Here is a 20,234-nt window from a genome sequence, read left to right as displayed (position 1 = left end):
GAATTTAAACACCAAATTATAAGTTTCATATGTATTATGTTTCAGTAACTTATAATTATGGTTACTTTTTAATCTATTATACAATTTCCTTAGGCTAATTATCCAAATTGTACAAATTGGAGCAGAATGGTATAAAGGGTAAGTTGCTACAATGGATAAAAGGATGGTTAAGTGCGAGAAGACAGAGGGTGGTAATCAATGGGTGCTGCTCTTCTTGGACTAATGTTATTAGTGGAATCCCACAGGGTTCGGTGTTAGGTCCACTGTTGTTTTGCATATTTATCAATGATATTGATGAAGGTATATCAGGCTTAATGTCGAAGTTTGCAGATGATACAAACGTTGGCAGGGTTGTTAATGACAGTAATGGCAGTGTGCTACTGCAACAGGATCTAGATAATTTGGGCAGATGGGCTAAGAAGTGGCAACTGAAGTTTAACCTTGACAAATGCAAAGTACTGCATATGGGTAGAAGTAACCCCAGAGAAACGTACCAACTGTGTGGTACTACACTTAAGGTGGTAGAAAATGAAAAAGACCTGGGAGTAATTGTGCAGGCAGATATGAAGTTCTCTGAGCAATGCAGACAGGCTGCCAGGGCAGGTCATGGGGTTTTGTCAATGATATATAGGAATTTTGCTAGCTGGGAAAAGGAGGTGATTATCCCTCTGTATAAGGCAATGGTCAGGCCACGCCTTGAGTACTGCGTACAGGTCTGGAGGCCTCATTTTAGGAAGGATGTAGATTTACTTGAGCGTGTACAGAGAGGGGCAACAAGATTGGTGAGGGGAATGAAGGGATCCTCTTACCAAGAGAGGCTTAAGTTCTGCAAATTACAGTGGCTGGAGACTAGGCACCTGCGCGGTGATCTGATTGAGGTGTATAAGGCCTTGAATGGGTTGAGCACGCTGAATTCTGATGGGATCCTTCCACTTGTTCAGATTACGAACCTAAGGGGGCATAAATTCAAATTAAGAAAAGACAGATGTAGAATAGATGTGCGGAAATTTGCCTTTAGCCAGCGGGTGGTTAATTGCTGGAACAAACTTCCATCTGTCGTTGTGGAAGTTGATAGGTTGAATAAATTTAAGGAGGAACTGGACAGGCATTTGGAGGGAATGGTGTGATTTTTTTTTTGGCTGATGCTGCATAAGCTCATACATTTGCTTTCTTGCATCACATGCCACTACTACTACTACTACTACTACCACTTTATTTAAATTTCCTTCTGTTTTTGTTTCATGAAGATTTTACTATTAGGTTGAAATATCAAGCGTAATGCACAATTATATTGTTGGCATAATCTCAGAGTGGCCTTGTGGAAGTGCATGTCGTATATGAATCTGCACAACACCGAAAAAAAATGCAGGTATCATGTGTGTCTGTCACAGCAACGAAGTGAGCACTGCTTTTGCCCAACGGCAATTCAGAAACGAACTACAGCTCCGACTGAATAAGCCTTTATATAAGCTCGTATAAATGTATTAAAAAATACAGACGTCCTTGAAAAAATGTTTTCTGATTTTCTAATTATCTATAAAATATTAACCTACAGTTTATATCCAATATTAATAAATACATAAACAATCTATACTGTTTGTATGGAGGTACACAATAAATCGCTCACTGGCTGCAATTGTGGCATTACTCAAAAATCGTAACTCTGAGATAATCGATGAGAAAAATTTGGCTTTAAAAATTAGTTTCTTTAGAAATGAAGAAATTATGTGATTGTTGAAATATATTGTGATTCATCTCATCATACCTAGTGGTAGTCAAAATTAAGCCGGCATGATCAACATTCCCTTATGGGTAACCAGAAGAATTTCGAAAATTTAACCCCTCTTTTGAGTTGTGCCACTATTGCACCAACAAAGACTCAATTTGTGACTTAATTCTCCTAAAGATCGAATTAATTAGGATGAAGAACAAAAAAACATTAAACAAGAACTTTATTTATATTCATAAACTCGGGAACTTGTATGAACTACATTTTAATCTTTGAGAACTAGATAGTATGAATCAGAGCTGTAATACTCAATCTTTGAGAACATAATTGTGGCAACGCATAAATAAGAACAAGAAGTTAGTATAAAATTATTGGTGCACAAACAAGCAAAAATTTGGAAGAATTGTCATTCTTAGAAAAATTTAATCCTTCCGCAAATTAGCTTTTAGACTGTTATAAAAACCGGCATGGCATTTGGGAATTGTTTTATTGTTCAACAAACACTGGAGATGACTGTTCTTTTTCGAAATCGGATTCGAACTCTTGTAGGCTTTTTCAAATCGAAATCTACATATGACTCCAAAGGTTTCTTGTTTTACTAGCTTTAATACTAACTAAGTTATAATCATCCTGTTTGTATAATGTTTTATAAAAGAGTCTAAATGTTGCTTTTCTGCTTTAAAGATAGCAATATCATTGAAGTTGAACTCCAATTCATTAGTATTTTCATAGAAGTTTATCGGGCCAAATCTTTCAGGTCGTAAAAATTGTAATGTCTTATCTCTGGCACCTTGAAAGGGTTTCCTTGTCCTTCTGGCAATTCTAGCTAATGTAACGTATTAAGATGGAACGAATACAGGACCAGACTTTAGCGATCTTTTAATATTTTTCTATATTAATTTAATCCACACAGTTTAATGCACACAGTCACCCTCGTTTTGCGTGTGATCTACAACAAAAATATTTTGTTGTAATGGTTTTCAGTCTTTTGAAAGTTTGCCACAGAATACAAATCAGTTATAATAAATTTTGAGTACAATAGCGGCTTAACTAAAATAATGCCAGCTGATATTATAAAAAATGTTGCATTACATTCCAATACTGGCACAACTCAAAAATGGTCACTGTTGCAATTCACTTCCAAGTTTGGGTGCACACTGAAGAAGTGTCACTGTTGATGCTTCTCGACGCAATTAAAACTCAAATGGCATAACGACACTTGTGCTGGCGAGCGAAGAAATATTGAACTAACTTTTTACTGCTACTGCGTAAATGTAGAGTCTACTATCCTAACCTCATTAGTTGTATTAACTCAAAAATTAAGAATTTTGAGTTGTGCCACTATTGCAGCCAGTGAGCGAAATAATGCATTTGACACAAAGATGATAGGAGGTCATAATTTTCAGAAAGGAACATACGCAAGAATTGCAACTCACATCTACTCCAAAGAGCAGAGATAGAAGATTACATACACTAAACAAGTGAAAAAAAATATTGTCTTTAAGCTAGGTAACAGTTCTATCTCTTGGAGGTGAATCAGGTGATTCTGTACTGCATGGCAGTCATGAAGTGCAGTGAAGCAATATAATGGTTAAATAAATAAAATATATTTATTCTAATTCTTGCCAGCAAAACATGTCCCATATTAAGGTAAATACCGCCACCTGCCACTAGTACAGAAGTACAGTACAGTACAACAGAAGCAATACAAAACTACTCACACTCAGGAAAATAATTGAAACTGCGGACAATGCGCTGACTCCGGACGAAAAACAACACAGATTGCAGAACGCGATGAGCTTAGGGGCACAAAAATTGTTTTCTGAACCTGAATTAAGCATTTTTTTTTTTTTTCCTTTTTTTTTTAAATTAATTTTTTTCTGGATTAGGCCCCCATGAAAAATTATTTTATCAGAGTTACAGGCGGATTTTTTATTTTACTTAATTTGCTGCCAGTTTTTTTTTTTTTTTTTTTTTTTTTCAGCGTCAGACTTTTTTTTCATATCCAGCATCACGGATGTTTTTTTTTTACTCTGGAATGGGCCCCCAGAGGACCGTGGCCCACCGTCTGTCAACACCAGGTAGGTCAAAGTCTTTTGAAACAGAATGTGCTTTACTGAGACTAGCCCACTTTCACGTGGTGTGGATGGGTACCCAGAATCATCTCTCCAGGTGACTGATGCTTCTGAGTAGCCAAGCATCCAGAACACACAAACCTACACGACTCACATTTCTGGCCCTTTGACAGTGGTACTTCACAGATATACGAGGCGGAGTTGAACTGAAGTTCTAGGAGCTGCCCTTTACATATACACATGTCCATATGAACTAAGAAGCATCAAGATATTAGGCAGCGGCGAGCACCTGAGCAGGGCCGAAACTGTCTTAAAAATGCAGACTTTTTCTTCAGAGGATGGGACGGACTCTTAGGTTGAAAATCAGGGAGCATCTACAGGAACTGTTGCAGATGATAAGGACAGTTATCAGGTTTATTAGCATTTTTGTTGAAATAGTGAGCTAAACGTCAAAAATCTTGCAAATAAAGCATAGTGTTTCTAAGGTAACAAAGAACTTCGTAGTACCCGGGTTCAAGAAGTGCTATCCAACTGCTGATGACAGTGGTGGTTTTTTAATTTAACATGGACTAAGTTGCTGATGCAACTTAGTTCATATTGCCCCATTGTGTATTATGCATGTGCGAGTATGAGTGTTCACGAACTGACTTGTATGTTGTACGGACTTAAAAATCACAAATAACTGAATGAGAAAAACGGTACTCCCTCCGCCTAAGATCGGCTAACTACAGCCGCAACTGAATTAGCCTTTTAAGAATTCCTCCAGTTTAGGATGGGACTCGAACTCAGACTTCTCCAAACAAGTAACAAGGATTACTGTCCAGCAGAGTGGAGTGTTCAGTATTATTTTAGTGACTCAAGAGAGGTTTCAGATCTGAAGCGGTCTATGGACTGGCTTTCTCCACAAATGTTTGTTTGTTATTTGGTTTTTAGGAGCATTAGCAACTAGGGCCATATTGCTCCGGGGATATGCGGTGGTCATTCCCTGACCTTTCCGCATCCTCCGTATTTGGTGGTGACGGGCTCGAACCCCGGTCTAATCAAGAAGCCTGTGTTACGCACTGCTGCTTTTTCCCACCTGGCTACGGAGGCGCCAGTCTCCACAAATCTGAAACGTCTTTTGATTATATGATGGTGGGGAGGGGGCAATGATGAATAATTTATATCTGAAGGGTTTTTTTTTTTTTTTTTTTTTAATTTTTGTGAAAAGCCTTTGCTAGTTGACTTTCAAAGTTGATTTCAAATCCAATGTGAGATGGCTTAGAAGGCCATTCCCTCTCTTTCCCCTCTATCGTTCCCTGTGAAATTCATTTTCGGCTCGTGTAAAACGTCCCTAGCTGACATTTCGAAAAATATTTTAAAATAATTAAGCTCTGAACTGAATGAATTCTGATGGAGTTCTTTGCATTTTATGTCATATGAGCAAAAACCAGTAATGTTCAAGAATAATTTAAATGTGTTTAAGTAGACCTATCAGATGTGCAGTTACCAAGAACTGATCATACAATATACATATGTTATCTGTTATCATATAGTTAGGCCTTACGCAGCCGAATGGTCAAGCGTAGGAGTGCAGTAGCACACGCATTTGAGCCAACATGTTTCAAACTGTGAAATACAGTTAATGAAATTAAAAACACAAATTATATTGAAAATATTATTATACTTTTGGGGTGGGAGGGGATATATCCCCCATCACCTTATTTAAGAATAGGAAACGTGAACGAATCGTTAACGTGGATGATTTTTTTAAATTATTATATTATCAATGGTGTTACAGAAATTCTCTATTTTCGGTTTTTAAGCAAAGTCTCCGAAATAATCCTCATTACTATATTCCTCGTCCAAAAATCAGAATCATATCATGCAACTTATTATTTATCACATGTTGCAAAAAAACACCATTCGTTCAGGTCCAACCAACGTTCTTATTATTGTAGTTTTTCAGCGAAATAAGAATAAAAGCTGTATTCATTACAGAGGCCTTTCACGAATAATGTCCGTTTTTGTCATCAGGCTTTTGTGTTTCATGGAAGTGTAATACATTTTCAAGGCAAATATCAGCTGACGAAATATGCAATTATTTCTGAAACCTCAGTGGAAATAAAGAGTTTATTTTTATTAACTTGGTCTACTGTTATTCTTCTTTTTTCTGCCTATACGATGTTTCTGGAACGCATGTATTGCAGTTCTCTTCCAAAAGAAAATGAAAATCAGTCGAGCCTGACATGACTTTTCAGAAATATACCTAATAAGGGGCAATTGTTAAACTTCCGTACCTTCGCTGCTCAAGTATGTCGGCTTTTATCAAACTTTTTGCAAACAACTAAATGGCTGATTCAGATTAATGAGAGTTCCGGACTTCTCAATTCATTCTGTAATCTCATTAGAGTTTTATAAAAGTATGTACCAATACACTATAACAAGGACAATATTCAATTTCATACATCCAGATGTTATATTATTTTATTTAATAAAATTTATATTTACAAAACTGCAAAATACAAATTTAGCAATCTCGCCCTAGGCACAGCACAGTGCCAGATGGTGTATCATTCATCGCCTTGTCAATGACAGTTTGTGAATGAAGGCTATGTTGCGTAATTTTAGAGCTCAGCTGACCAGTATTTATCTGAATAAGCTTAACATATATCAACCAATGATCGAACAATTTTGATAAAATTGGAAACAGAACCCAGATTTGATGGCCTCCTAACTCACTTATAAATTGTATTTGCAATTTTAATCCAAGTTTGTGATCATTTCTTATTTAAGTCCAACTATTTTCTTAAAACAGCTGGAATTAATGTGTTAATGACTACTTTCTTAAATAGTTACTTAGGTGTATGGGGGGAGGGCTTCCTGGTTTGTTTCCAGCAGTAGTTGTCATACTTACGCAGGTGATTATGCCGCGGTGCTCTCCTGGATGAGTGTACGCCCCTGCTTACTTATTTATTCTGAATTTTAAATTTTATTATAAATTTGGTTTTTATTTTTGATCTTCCTGGTATGTATGCAATAGTAAGCACCTTTCAGCACTGCTTGTTTCAATTCGCAACGATTCCTACAATAGTGTCTAATTTTAGTAAATCATCATTTATACCTACACAAATGATAATAAATTATCATTTGTATAGGTATAATCATAAATTATACCTATGTTAAGTTTACTTTAAATTCTACTACAAAAGTTGATTAAAGCAACATTTTAAAATGTGGAAGACTACTATTTGCGAAACTATCATGACGGATTGGGTTTAACCTTACTTCTTAATTTGATGTCCAGTTCATCTTGCAGGAGAGAAAATACGGACACGGAACTTTTGTCATCAGGCATCACTTGTTTTTCTATCCATCCACCACAAGCAAATTTGTAAAAGTTGTCGCACGGATCTACTTTCTCGTCTATATTTTCCAGTATGGTTGCAGCTAGATTCATTGTGGTATAATAAATATTGATTGAATATCGGTATACAACCTTATATGCATAATACAATAATATATCAATAGATTACAGCCAATTAGTAATAATACAATACAATTTAAACTATTATGTTTGGATATTACTTAACTCGCTGAATTAAGATGCAGCAAGCACTCATCCACGAATTGGAGTAGCTTTAATGTAATTTTTTGTATTTCCAGTAAACAATCACACCGATTTGCTAAATATTACTGCAATGTTGTTATAAATATACTCACTATATTTTCAAATAATTATTTATTTTTTTACGAAATAACAATGAATGTACGATGACAGCACTTCATTATCCCGAAGAACGAATAGCTGGTTGTCAGATTTCCAGAAAATATGAGTGGGAAACTGCAATATTTCACTTTTTATTGATCAAAAGATCCTAGAACAATTTATGCTAATAAAATTTTATAAAATAAAACAGTTTTGTACATTTTGCGTGAGATGTATACGAAGCTGATGTAAGTTTAAAAGTGTGCAGGTAATATCAGGGACATCACAAACAGGAAGAATAAGTTTCAGCAAAGCCTTTAAGATGTTTCAAAGGAACTTACTCATCGGATGCCATATCAGAAATTTGTCACTGCTTGATAATGTAATGAAAATAAAGGGTGATTTAGTTGTGCGCGAATGGTCAAAAAAGAAAAAAAAAAAACTTAATAAATAAGAATCATCAATTCCTGAGGAAAGTGATGCAAACCGAGAGACTTTCTTGAAAGACCTTACATTGGATCCAAGGTTTCCAGGAGCGTCTTTAAGCACTTCCAAGGTCCACAGGAACCTGGACAACATGGGTCATCATAGCAGAGCTACTGTTGCTCACACCAACGAATACCAGACATTTGAGGTGCCTAGCTCATAGTTATTGGATCACAGAACAGTGGAAATAGGTCGTCCCATAAAGCGACAAGTGGAGTTACGGTTTTCAGATCAGACCGTCAAATGCGAGTGTGAAGAACTGCCTGGAAAGTCATATACCATAGTGTACTGTTCCCAAAATCACGATGAACTTCGGAGGAGGTGGGGGTCGTGGTGTGGGACTGCTTCTCGTGGTTCGAATTCGGATCGTTAGTTTGTAGTGCCAAAAAAACTATCAATGTACAGTTGTGAACTGACAACTTGGAAAATTCCGTGGTGCCCACACTCTGACAGTTCTATGGGAATGGGTCCTCTTATGTTTCAGCACAAAATACTCAATATCATACAGCTAGCAAAATGTTAAAAATTTGTTTGAGTAAAACGAAATCCCACAACTCGCCTGGCCAGCCTAGAGTGCAGTTTAATCCGACAGAGCGCACATCATGCTGCAGCCAATACGTCCCTCTTCTCCATTCAAAAAGTTATTAGCTGACCTGATATAAGTAGCCAACGATGCCAATCTATAAATCTATTCTCTCGTTCTGCGAAGCAGTCAGGAATATTTTTTTATAACCCTTCTGAATAATTTTATCGTTCTACCATCACCCAGCTTCCTTTCTAACCCGTGATGGTGCATGCGTGGTGCCCAGTAATGGTTAGGAACACGAATCCTTTTTGAATATGAGATAATTCTACGCAGAAGGCAAATAACACAACTAAGAAAGTAAGGAAAGTAAAGGAAGTAGCCTATTTCTGAGCAGTCCCCACTGTACCAGAAGATAACTCAGTTTCACACCGTAATTAAATTTAATTAGATGGGCACAGAGCAAGCGGAGAAGAAAAAAATATTTTAGTGCGATTTTTCAATATTTAAAGGTTATATCCAATAAATTTCTTTTTCTCCTTGATGTTATCTTCGATTTATTTTTTCCTCTTTAGTACCGCTTGCCTCTATGCAAAACTGTACTAAAAACCGGGAAGAAAACATGTTATTTAAAGATCACCAAAGAAGTTACGAAAGATTTTAAATAACAAAATATCAGTTCGATGCTTTTAAATATCGTTTAATGATGTACAGAGCAGGTTTGCCAGTCCTGCTCTGTACTTCAGCTTGGCCAGAAGCTGGGGAATACGTCAAAGAATTCAGAAAATCAATATACAGTTAAAAAAATGTCCTCGCGGTAGCACAGTGGCTATAACCACCGTCCTCCTCACACCGGGTGGAAAAGTCCCGGATTCGAATCCCGTAAATGAGCGAGGAACTAACGGACCTTTTCAGACCCGGAGTTGGTTTCAGACGAGGATCCGTGTTTTTTCATCCTGCAAAACAGGCAAACCGACACCAAAGGTCAAATGTTCGAAAAATTTGACGACAGTGAGACAGAAGGCAACGCGACTATTCATCCAAAGCTGGAAGAACACCATTAATGATCCCTAGAACATATCGACAAGTTAAACGTAATAATGAGCGAAAATCACATAAACATCCTTAATAAGCCGATTCAAGAGAGCTGACAGGACCAGAATAAGTGGAAGACAAACAACTATCAGAAGAACACTTCACCACAGTCATGAATGCTGCTCGTAAGCAGGAGCTGTTTCCCAAATGCATGTCACCTTGGTTCTCAGACATTACAGCAGTGGCAGAACGTGATATGGAGTGATGACTATCACTCCACAACAAGCTGTTTTGTTTTTGTTAATAATAACAAAAACCTTTACCCCATTACTGGAGAAGGGGAAGGGATTTCTATTTTTCTCAAATAATCTTGAATGTAAACGTTAGAAAACTTAACTTGATAGAGAATTTATCAACAAATTTTATATTTCTTTAGGAAATATAAAATTAGATGATTAGAATTCCACGTTGTTTGGCAATAAAATTTATTTATCATATAAAATGATAAATAAATAAATAAAATTCATTTATCTTTTGCTGTTTTTTTTTTTTTTTTTTTTTAACTACACGCTATTGGCTATGGAAACACCAACCAAAATTCAGAGAATTTATCGTCCCTCGTAGTTTAAATGAGTCTTAATATGATTTAAATTGGAATATTTGGTTAGGGACCCATTCATAAACTACCAAGCGTACAGAGAAATAGGAGGAAAAATAGTATAATCCATTATGAGTGGAAGGGGCCAGCCGGAAAAATGTTATTTGATAGGTTTTTCATAAAAAGTAAATGTGATTTGAATTTTCTGTTGCGTAAAAATGAAGAGAGACGTTGAAGCAGTTAATTATTAAAGGATATGGGAGAGGGATTTTTTTTGCATGGGAGGTCAGATTCAGCTAGTTTTTATTTTCCTATTTGCAGTATTTTCCTCAATATTTTATGACGAAGTGACACGCTTGTGAATTAATAATAGTTCTCTTTGCAGCAATGCTGCATTGTAAATTGATTAAACATATAAAACTAACAAAATTGCTAACGGGTATATAAAATTTAAAACAACTCAGAAAATAATTCTATACAAATAAATTATCAATAGCAATGAAAGAGATAAACATATTAAATATATAACGACTGACAAAATACTTGCATTAGGTCAGACACTAGAAAATAAATTCATTATTTTGAAAGACAAGAGAAATTTTAACAAGTGTCGCATCTTCATATTTACAGAGCCGGAATTACTCTAGCAAAGTGCGTCACACAGACTTGCTTTTTAATTTTCAATTTCACAGAAGTAGTTTAAGTTCAGGAGTATAACGCCAGAAGTAATGTGGAATGTCTCACCTGCTATGACACAGCTTGGGGTCAAACATATTCTCGCTGTCTTGTCGGCTGTTACTTCATTTGGCACTTTGTCACCTTCTACTAGTTTGTCGGCATTACTTGGGAACATAACCCATGAGGACGACACTAAAAGAATAAAAATTTATCATGAACCATTTTTAGGAGACTTTAACTGCTTGTATCATTTGTTTCTAAATGTACTTGCTTCTATGTATCTTCTGCGTACTGCGATTTATGGATTTTAATATGAATATGCATGGGAGGTAAGATTTATGTATTATTATTCATACAATATTCAGGTGATAACCGCAGAAAATTAGGTACTTTTAAATTATGCACACTATTATTCTTCCACGTAGATAGAGTCAATATTTGAATGACAAATACACTGAATGGCAACTTTATTAGGTACACCTATCTAAGAGCATTTAGGTTCCCTTTAGCGCCCAGAATTGCTTGAGTTCGTTCTGGCATGAACTCAGCAAGGCTTCATAAGAATGCCACAGGGATGCTAGGTCATGTTGATTCAATTCCTTCCCACAGTTTCTACAAATTGGATCGTTGCGTATATCCACTCTGAAAAGCTCGTTCCACTTAATCCACAGATGCTCAATTCGAATGAGATCTAGTGTATTCACTATATATGAAAGTGTATTCACTGTATTGCAGTGAATACACTTTCATATTCCTGAAACCAGTTCTGTGCAATTTTGGCCTAGTGACATGGGGTATTATCCTTTTAAATAAGTTTGGAATAGCATTGCATTCATGCCCCGTGTTACTGTAATATTCTCAAAATCCTCACTGGAAGAACCTATTTGCAAAATCATATAATGCAGCCATGAAGGGATGTGCCTGGTCGGAAACAATTTCCAGATAACCTGTAACATTCAAATATTGTTCCATTGGTATATAAATGAGCTCAATGTGCATAAAAACACTTCTCATACCATTACAACGCCGCCATCAGCCTGGCAGGATAAACCCAAACTCATGTTGTTTTAGTAATATTCTAACCCTCTTGTCAGCATGAAACAGCAAGAACTGAGATTCATCAGACCAGGAAATGTTTTCCCAATCCGCTGCTGTCCAGTGTTGATATTCCTCAGTCCACTGTAACCATATCTTCTTGTTCTTTTCCTTACAGGAATAAAACCTGATTCTATGGGCTGCAATACTCCATTCCTGACGACGTATGACGAGTTTTTTGCGTTTCTAAAATGACTCTTTGATTACCACGGTGATACCTGGTCGTTATTAAAATGACTGAAGCCTCTGTTACCGTGCACAAATCGTTTCAGCTTCCCTTGGTTTCTCGAATTAATGAGCTGCTTCCGACTATAGGATCGCTACTGGCTGGATGTTATTTGGTTATTGGTTCTTTCTCGATACATCCAAGACACATTCGTACGTTAAAACAGCCCAGCAGGGTTCCAGTTTCCGAGATACTCATACTGGCGCATCTGGCACCGACTACCATGCCACGGACAAAGTAATATAAATCTTTCATCTTCCTCATTCTCACACTAAAATTCCCATATTAGCATCCCTAAATATATCTGTTCACTTGCTTTATAACGCATGGTGTAAAACACATGGTACTATTACTGAAGGAGCGCTCCTATTCATGAAAAGGGTAGGTGTACCTAATAAAGTGGCTACTCTGTGTACCGAGAGAGCCTCGCATGAAGAAAGATACTTTTTCATTGTTAGATTTTTATTCTGTATGGAACAGCATTCCCATTTATGCCCCCATATTATTGTAATATTTTCTAAATCCTCACTCATTTAAGTTTTCTTCCCTTAGAACGACAAAGAATAAACAGTTGTGATATCATATCGCCAGATATTAAGTATCCAGCTAATTCAGTTGTCTTTAATATTTGGAATATATGCTATAAAAACGGCTGTCTGCAATGCTTTCCCTGTGATGACACTTGGGATTATTGATATAAACGCATTTAGTTACCGGTATAGGAATCTTATTTAAGAGCACACAATAAGATGGCAGTGCCAGTCTGAATACATGACAAAATAAAAAAATCTTGCACTTAGCACTATAACAGTTAATCAGCACAGGGTCTCCTGAGATTCCTGCACCCTACGTTTATGTTTGGATGTCAGTGAGCAACAAAACCTAGATATGGAGTGAACTGTCTCAAGAAGGATTAATTTTCATTAATCCTTCTAAAGGAGCAGAAATTTCTAAAAGAGCAGAAATTTCTAAAAGAGCAGAAATTTTCAGAATATCAATGTACTGCATGACATTCATTGTTTCAGGGACGCCCAAGACGAAACCAAGAGAAAACCCCAGACGGCGACAGCACCTCCACCCAACTTCACAGTTGGTACGACATACTCTGTTACTCCATACGGAGCTCTGAAACGTTGCAGGGACCAATTATAATGGGTTGTGCACCAGGAAAGTTCACGCTGTGATATTTAGTTTGGTTTGTATACTGCAGGTTTCCACGGGAAGTGATATTGGTACAAGAATAAAACGTATATTATCTTTGTATAAACATCAGTTCCTGTGGCCTCCCTGAACTTCTGGTTGACAGTATTCGATGGGGACTGAAAGACAAGATCAACGTATCATTCTTTAGAGCATCCCATGGTCTCTTTCCGTTAATATCTGCGGTCTACAGGAAAGTTTCTCAGCGTTAGTAATCATGACGTTTCCATTTATGGTCATGTCAGGTATTGCAATGGTACGACAGACTGCTAATATGGCATTTTATGATGATCCCCCCCGTATCGGAAGCCGCTAAGCTCAACGCCTCAACCTATATGTTATATATAGTTCATCTGTTTAGTTATGGCCTAAACGCAATTGTTTTTATATCTATTCCTGACAAGTGAACTACGAATATTGTTATTTTTTTTTCTAAATTCCAAGGTAGTCCAGATACTTCTGTCAATATAGCTTTATGTATATTATTAAATATTACAGTCGGAACGGGAAAAAAAGCAAATTTAATTACATGTATCCGATTAATTTGGAAATACTGTTCTTTGCGTAAGGATATTCTTCTTCTTCTGGCGTTATAATCAAGGGTGGGTCTTAGCCTTCTCAACGATCTTTCACCAGTAAGCCCTCCCAGAAGTCAAACTTCTCCAACTTCTTAAGGAAAATTGTATATTAATTCGCTTAAGGATATTAATATATTAAACAAATTGCTTCCTAACAGAAAATAGAGAAAATTTGAATTCGAAGAAATTAATAAAAAAAAAAATAATATTTTCCGATGTTTCGTACGTGATAAAATAGGCTAACGTCAATACTAATCTCTTTCATTTGGGGTCACAGGGAGAGTTGCTAAAAATAGAAGAGCAATTCATTGGCATTTCCAGCAAATAACCTGAACCAATTCTTGACTGCAATTACTTCTGAAATCCTAATTTCGAGGTCGTTTCTGTGGTAGTCGCCGGTAATTAATATCTCATTAAAGATTCACTGTCGGCAGCTAGTTGCACTCTTCCGGTAAAGAAGCAGTTCTCCCACATTTTGTTAACTACGGTTATTAGTGGCCAATACCTTGATCACCGAAAAAATTATTTATTGTGGTTTTGATATTCAACTTGGTGCACTTTCTTTTTCAGTATAACTAATTTTATTTTGTGAAAGTAAAGTTTCTTTCAATAATAACCCACAGACCAACTGACAATTTATAAATTTTTTGAACAGCATGTGTCATATCTAATGATTTATCAATTTCTATTCTGTGTTAATATTTGGGATTGTATGTTCGGAATTCCCATACTTTAAGTCAGACTCCTGTACATTTTGGATTTCCTTTATTTTAGCCTTTCGAAGACAGAGAGAATTTTCTTTCCTGGTCTCGATGGAGTCCCGTTGATATGGAGAAAAATCTTTTGCGCATCTATTTTAAAAGAATTTTAGTTGTTTACTTTAGCAGAAGGGTTTTTTTTTGCAGACAATGAATATAAGGGATATTGGTTTGATTTAGAAAGGAAGACTGACAAACACCGTGGAGTTATTGGCAAGTGATTAATTAATTTCGATGCTAAAATTTTCGAAGCAGCGGGGTAAAATCAATTATCATCTTACATTTTTATGTTAGTGACAAAAGGGCATTATGAGTTTTGTACAGGTAAATCGATTACAATGACCTTGGCTACTTCCCGGCAACAAGTCAATAACGTAGTGATTTAGGTAGTTAAGTCACGTAGAATATACTGACTTAACAAATGCCTTTTAGCAGCGTATGGCAATACTTCTTTATAAAAAAGTTGAAACATCACGAAATATGGGATCCATTATGTACTGAGAAGTTATTATGTACAGCTTTCTTAACGCAAAGGTCTCAGAGTTGCTATTTCTGAAACTATATGAAATAAAAATGTTTTGCTTTGCAGAATTCCGTAAGAATCATCTCGAACCTTGGTTATTTTCTATTTATATAAGACTTTAATATGTAAATACTGAAATATGTAATCCTATGTTCGATCATACCAACTTTACAGATTAAGTTACTTTTAGATTTAACTTTACAGATTTTGTATAGCTGCAGGTAACCGTTTGATCAATTTATGCGCCAGGCAACAGGCGTTTGTGTTAAATGCAAATAAAAGTAAAGCGCCTTATTCTACTGCCTTAAAAATGCCGGCGTAATTCATTATAATAGAAATTGTAACAAAAGAAGACATCAAATTACGTTTAATGAAGCAATAACTAAATTGAACTAAAAGAAGTGACTCCAAAGAAACGAACCCCTTCCCCGCATGGCCGTGGCTAAGATCTGTAGAGATTTTGTAAATTACGATTAAATATTCGTAAAGCCTTCGTATTGGTGATTTGGATCCAATTATCGTATTATCTCGTACCGCGTAATAGGGGGTAAATAAGTAACTCCAAGCTGCTAATGATGTAGGTTGGATTTTTTTTTTTTTTTTCGTTTTTAGCTATGAAATTTTATTTTATAGTAAGGTTATAACTAATTTTAACTTTACGAATGTAAGGGTATAGCGTAATATATACGAAGGGCGTTTGAAAAATTTATGGCCTGAGTATGAAAGGGTAGTGATTACTCAAACAAAATAATCTACAACTCAGTCAGTATTGCTCAGATAATGTTATGGGGAGGGGAAAGCAGACATCCACTTTTTATTGGTGAATAGGACAGCACCGAAAAAACAAATCCAGTCCTAATTTACATTATATACTCTTAAATGAAGATTATCATGAAATGCTACATATCCATTAGTCACAGAAACAAGTCCAATTTGTATAATTTATTCCTGCTTTCTTTTGTATAATTAATTACCATCGACATTAACTATTGTCCCATTTTGAATTATTCTAGGATTCAGTGTGTGCTTCTGTTGGCAGGACAGCATAGTCCTGATGTCATGCGACTTGTACAATAAATCAATCCGGCAAGGTTCATGTATTTCTACACAAAATAATTCAGCGACTATATCATTATTTACACTATTTATTTTTTATTATTTATTTATTTTTTATTTTTTTATTTCCTAATTCTCCTCCTCAAAGAATAATCTGTTTTTTAAACAACAGGCAATGCTTTTTAAACTGTCCTTTGCGAGCACTTGGTAGGTGATCCGTCCATTGATGAACGATCAGGAAATAAATTCTACTTAAAAAAGAAGGCTAGTATTATTTTATAATAAATATTTTCTTGGTAAATATCCGTCTCAATCCGTGCTAATAAAAATTAGCATAATAATAAGTTAAGATTGTTTATATTCATAAAAAAAATAGTTGACATTTTTTTATTCAATTCATAATTATTTTAACGCACTTTTTTGAAAATAAGAACGTCGTCTGAAAAAAAAACAATAAATTTTACATTATGAAGAAGTCTTATTTTATGAAAAATAATCAGAGAGAGAAAGCGGCAGTGGTGTCTTTTATTAAAAACAAACGTCATACCGTTTCTAGAGAACAGTAGTACGCTTGACCAAAAAGCGTGTAGAGCTCGTAAAAGTATACTTGACCAAAAAGAAGATGCAAATAGGTTAATAAAAGTACGCTAGACCTTTTGTTTCTTGCTTTCATAATCAGAAGGAAAAAATATTTCATTTCATAAGCATCTCTTATTATTGTGTTTCGTCTAGCAAACAGGCAAATCTATGGTCGATTTGTCTGTTTGCTGGAAGAAGAACCTGGGTTTCCGGGAGGATTCCTTGCGTCTTGACAGGATTCGAACCCAGCCCTTTTTCTGCATGTGCTACCGCGACGAGGGCTTGTGAACCTCTACACCAAAAGACGTGCTTCCAAAGGTGTTCAGCAATAAATATGCGAAATCTCAGTTATTTTTAAATATGCATCCAAAATGACATGAATTATGTTTTCTTACGTAATGACAGATGACACCACATATGTAAAAATAATATAAATAATAACAACAACAGAAACGGCAAAACCTTTATATTTACATCTTAATTAACCTTTATATCTTATTTACTTTCCTTACCAAATCTATTCTGGTAGTGATAGCCAACTACTGCTAACGCAACAGCCATCGCAGTACACATCACCATTGATATACCGGCAACGGCGCATAAGATTCTTTCCAAACGAGATCTCCTGTTCCACCATGGTGGGTTTCTACATAAAAAAAAAAAGAAAAGAAAAGATATTAGTAAGTGTTAAGTGCTCGTAAATAATGTGCGATGTGTACAGAAAGGACAAACGAACAGGTTAGGAGGTGGGACGAGGAGTTATGATTTTGAAGCACAAATAATTAAAGGCAGAATGCCCAGTATGTTAACGTTAGTCAGTGTGATAAAAGCACTAGATAAACAAAAATGAGAGCAGGAGTACAGTCAAACGACTGAACTAGCCCATTCAAAAAACTGAATGGGCTAGTAAATCCAAATCAATATAATGGGGAATTTTAACTTTCCAGATATTGATTGGAACTTGTGCTCTGATCACTCGCATCAGAACTTCTCTGGATTTATTCGATGACTGTTTTCTACAGGCATCATGTCAGAGACAACGAGAGAACGCAATATTTTTGACCTGATTATATTCTTCATCAGTTACTCTTTATGAATCTCCAGGTGAATGAGCCACTAGGTTACAGTGATCATAACACATTGATGCGGGATTTATTTAGATAAAAACACTGTAAAGGGAAGAATTTCGATAAGGTGACTTTAATGATCTTAGAGAGTTAATTTTTTTTTTAGTAGGCCCAACCGATGATGCTATCAACTGTTGTATTCTAAATGGGAAGTGCTAAGAAAGTAATCGTGTGGCAATAAAATTCCCGGACTGGTGCAATAAAAAAGAGCACCAAGTGAAGGATCTCAAAACGGTTTTATTTTTATTCAAAATAATCACCATCTGATTGAACGCCCGTATTACACCGTTATAAAAAGTTTCTGAAAAGAGTCAGCGAGGCCGTCCAAAGCGGTCATGTTCCGTTCGGCGGTTACGTTTTTCTTTATGTCCTCAACATCCTGAAACCTCTTTCCTTTAAAGACAGTTTTCACTTTAGGAAAGAGGAAGAAGTTCGCTGTTGCTAGATCGGAAGAATAGAGCGAATGGTTGATCAGTAAAATGCTGTTTCATCAGAAATGTCTTCACAACAAGTGAGGACTGGATGAGAGGCATTCTCGTGCAATAACCAGCTGCCTTTCTCTCGAAATGTGGCTTACCCGAGAAATTTGCTTTAATAGTATTTGGATCACCTGTATGTAGAACACAATACTGACTCTCTCCCCTTTAGGTAGAAATTCCTTCTGAATCACATCCTGTTTGACATGATCAGAATCGTCTTGATCCTGGACTTCTGTAAACGAAACTGGGCCTTAGTGATGATTTTGAAATCCACTGCATGCTCTGAAGCTTCGTCTATGAGTCGTACTGAAACACCCAACACTCACATCCAACGATAATACAGTCGAGGAAATTAAGACTGTCTTGACAAGTCCGGTTGAAGTCTTCGGACGATGATACTCTTCGTTGCTTGTACTTATCGTGAGGCTGTGCGGCACAAATTAATTATATTAAAAGAAACAGCAAAAAAATAAAACCTGTAAGCCATACCTGTAAGAGCATAAACCTTCCTTTTCACTAAATCTCCATGCAGAATTTAACGAACCGTCTCTTTATTCTTATTCGTATCCAACTCATTGGCCATTGTTCTGAGGGTCAAACGACAACCTCTTTCCACAATTTCCCGAAATTTTACAACTCTGTCCTCATTTTAAGTTGACGGATGCCCACTTCTTGGGTCATCGCGAACATCCTTCCATCTTTGAACCGCTTATACTATTCAAATACACTGGTATGACAACGTTTCATCACCATAAACAATTTTTAACACTTCATACGTTTCTGATGCAGATTTTTCCAGTTTAAAGCAAATCGTTCGTTGTGCCACGGAACGCTAATGCTACTAACGAAACTGTTACTTTCAACCTCTCAAGCCTACTGGACAATCTCTTGTCCAGTAGGCTTACCACCATCTGTTGGAGGAAGATTGAACTACAACATACCATTACCGTTTATTTTCAAACTCATCGAACGTGAGCACAACAGAACCAGTTCTGGAACTTTTTTCGCCACTCTTTGTATTTTTCACGATCTAAGTGAATGTCAGAAATTAGTGGCAGAGAAGAAATTTACATAAGATGATTATGAATTATCAGGAGATACAGAAACCTACTAAATATAAAGTAGTCTGCAATCAAGTTACCAAGGGGGTTAGTCAAAGCATGGCACAATACGAGAAGCCTTTGGTTAAGAATACGAAGAAAAGTATCGAAGAATTCTTTGCATATATACGTGAAGTTTTTAGGGTGGGGGATACAAGAAGCACACCTAGTTCTACCTGGGAACTAAAGAATAATTTTGTGATAACTGAGAAGGAAGCAGAAGAGAAACTGTTGAAGCTAAAAGTATATAAGGCATTTGAGCCAATTATATTAAAAGAAGCAGCACAAAAATAAGAAAACCTTTAAGCCATAACTGTAAGAGCATCTGTCGATGTCTCTAATGTCTCCTACAATTAGAGACATGTAAATGTCTCTCCTGTTCACAAAGGGGAAGTGAAAGTGAAAGTGAAAGTGTGTTTAGGATCCAACGGCACCAGGGGTTTCCCCTATCTCCGCGTACTTTACATTGTGGGTAAAGCCAGAGATTTAAAAGTGTGTGGGAATTGTATTTGTGTGGTGTCGTTTACCGTTGTTCATCTGGTCATTTAGCCGCTGGACCCCAGCTGAGGCCCAACGTTGCCCCACTTTCGCCCCGTGGAGGTAGACCAGGAACTCACTTGACTTAAGTTACTCTGGCAGGTCCTGCCGCTTAATTTCCTGAGATTTCGGCGGCTAGGACCTAAAAAAAAAATAATAATAAT

The 20,234-nt window shown here is 36.3% G+C and overlaps 1 protein-coding gene across 3 annotated transcripts in view; it reads right to left on the bottom strand.

Annotated features, from left to right (window-relative positions):
* Positions 1–20,234, bottom strand: part of LOC150079288 (neprilysin-2-like) — a 527,224-nt gene that overhangs the window by 301,520 nt on the left and 205,470 nt on the right. For 2 of the 3 annotated variants that reach the window (XM_090383669.1, XM_090383671.1), the window contains exons 2-4: positions 17,340–17,473; positions 10,879–11,004; positions 7,072–7,233 (exon numbers count right to left, since the gene is read on the bottom strand). In XM_090383669.1, the coding sequence (XP_090239795.1) occupies positions 7,072–7,233; positions 10,879–11,004; positions 17,340–17,473 (422 nt within the window). Of the gene's footprint in view, positions 1–7,071; positions 7,234–10,878; positions 11,005–17,330; positions 17,474–20,234 lie in introns of all 3 variants that reach the window. The other variant, XM_090383670.1, reaches the window with a different exon arrangement.

This window comes from Mastigoproctus giganteus, chromosome 10 (genome assembly GCF_048544385.1).
Source record: "Mastigoproctus giganteus isolate SK-2022 chromosome 10, ASM4854438v1, whole genome shotgun sequence".
Taxonomy (NCBI): Eukaryota; Metazoa; Arthropoda; class Arachnida; order Uropygi; family Thelyphonidae; genus Mastigoproctus; species Mastigoproctus giganteus.
This window is presented reverse-complemented; position numbering and strand designations above follow the sequence as displayed.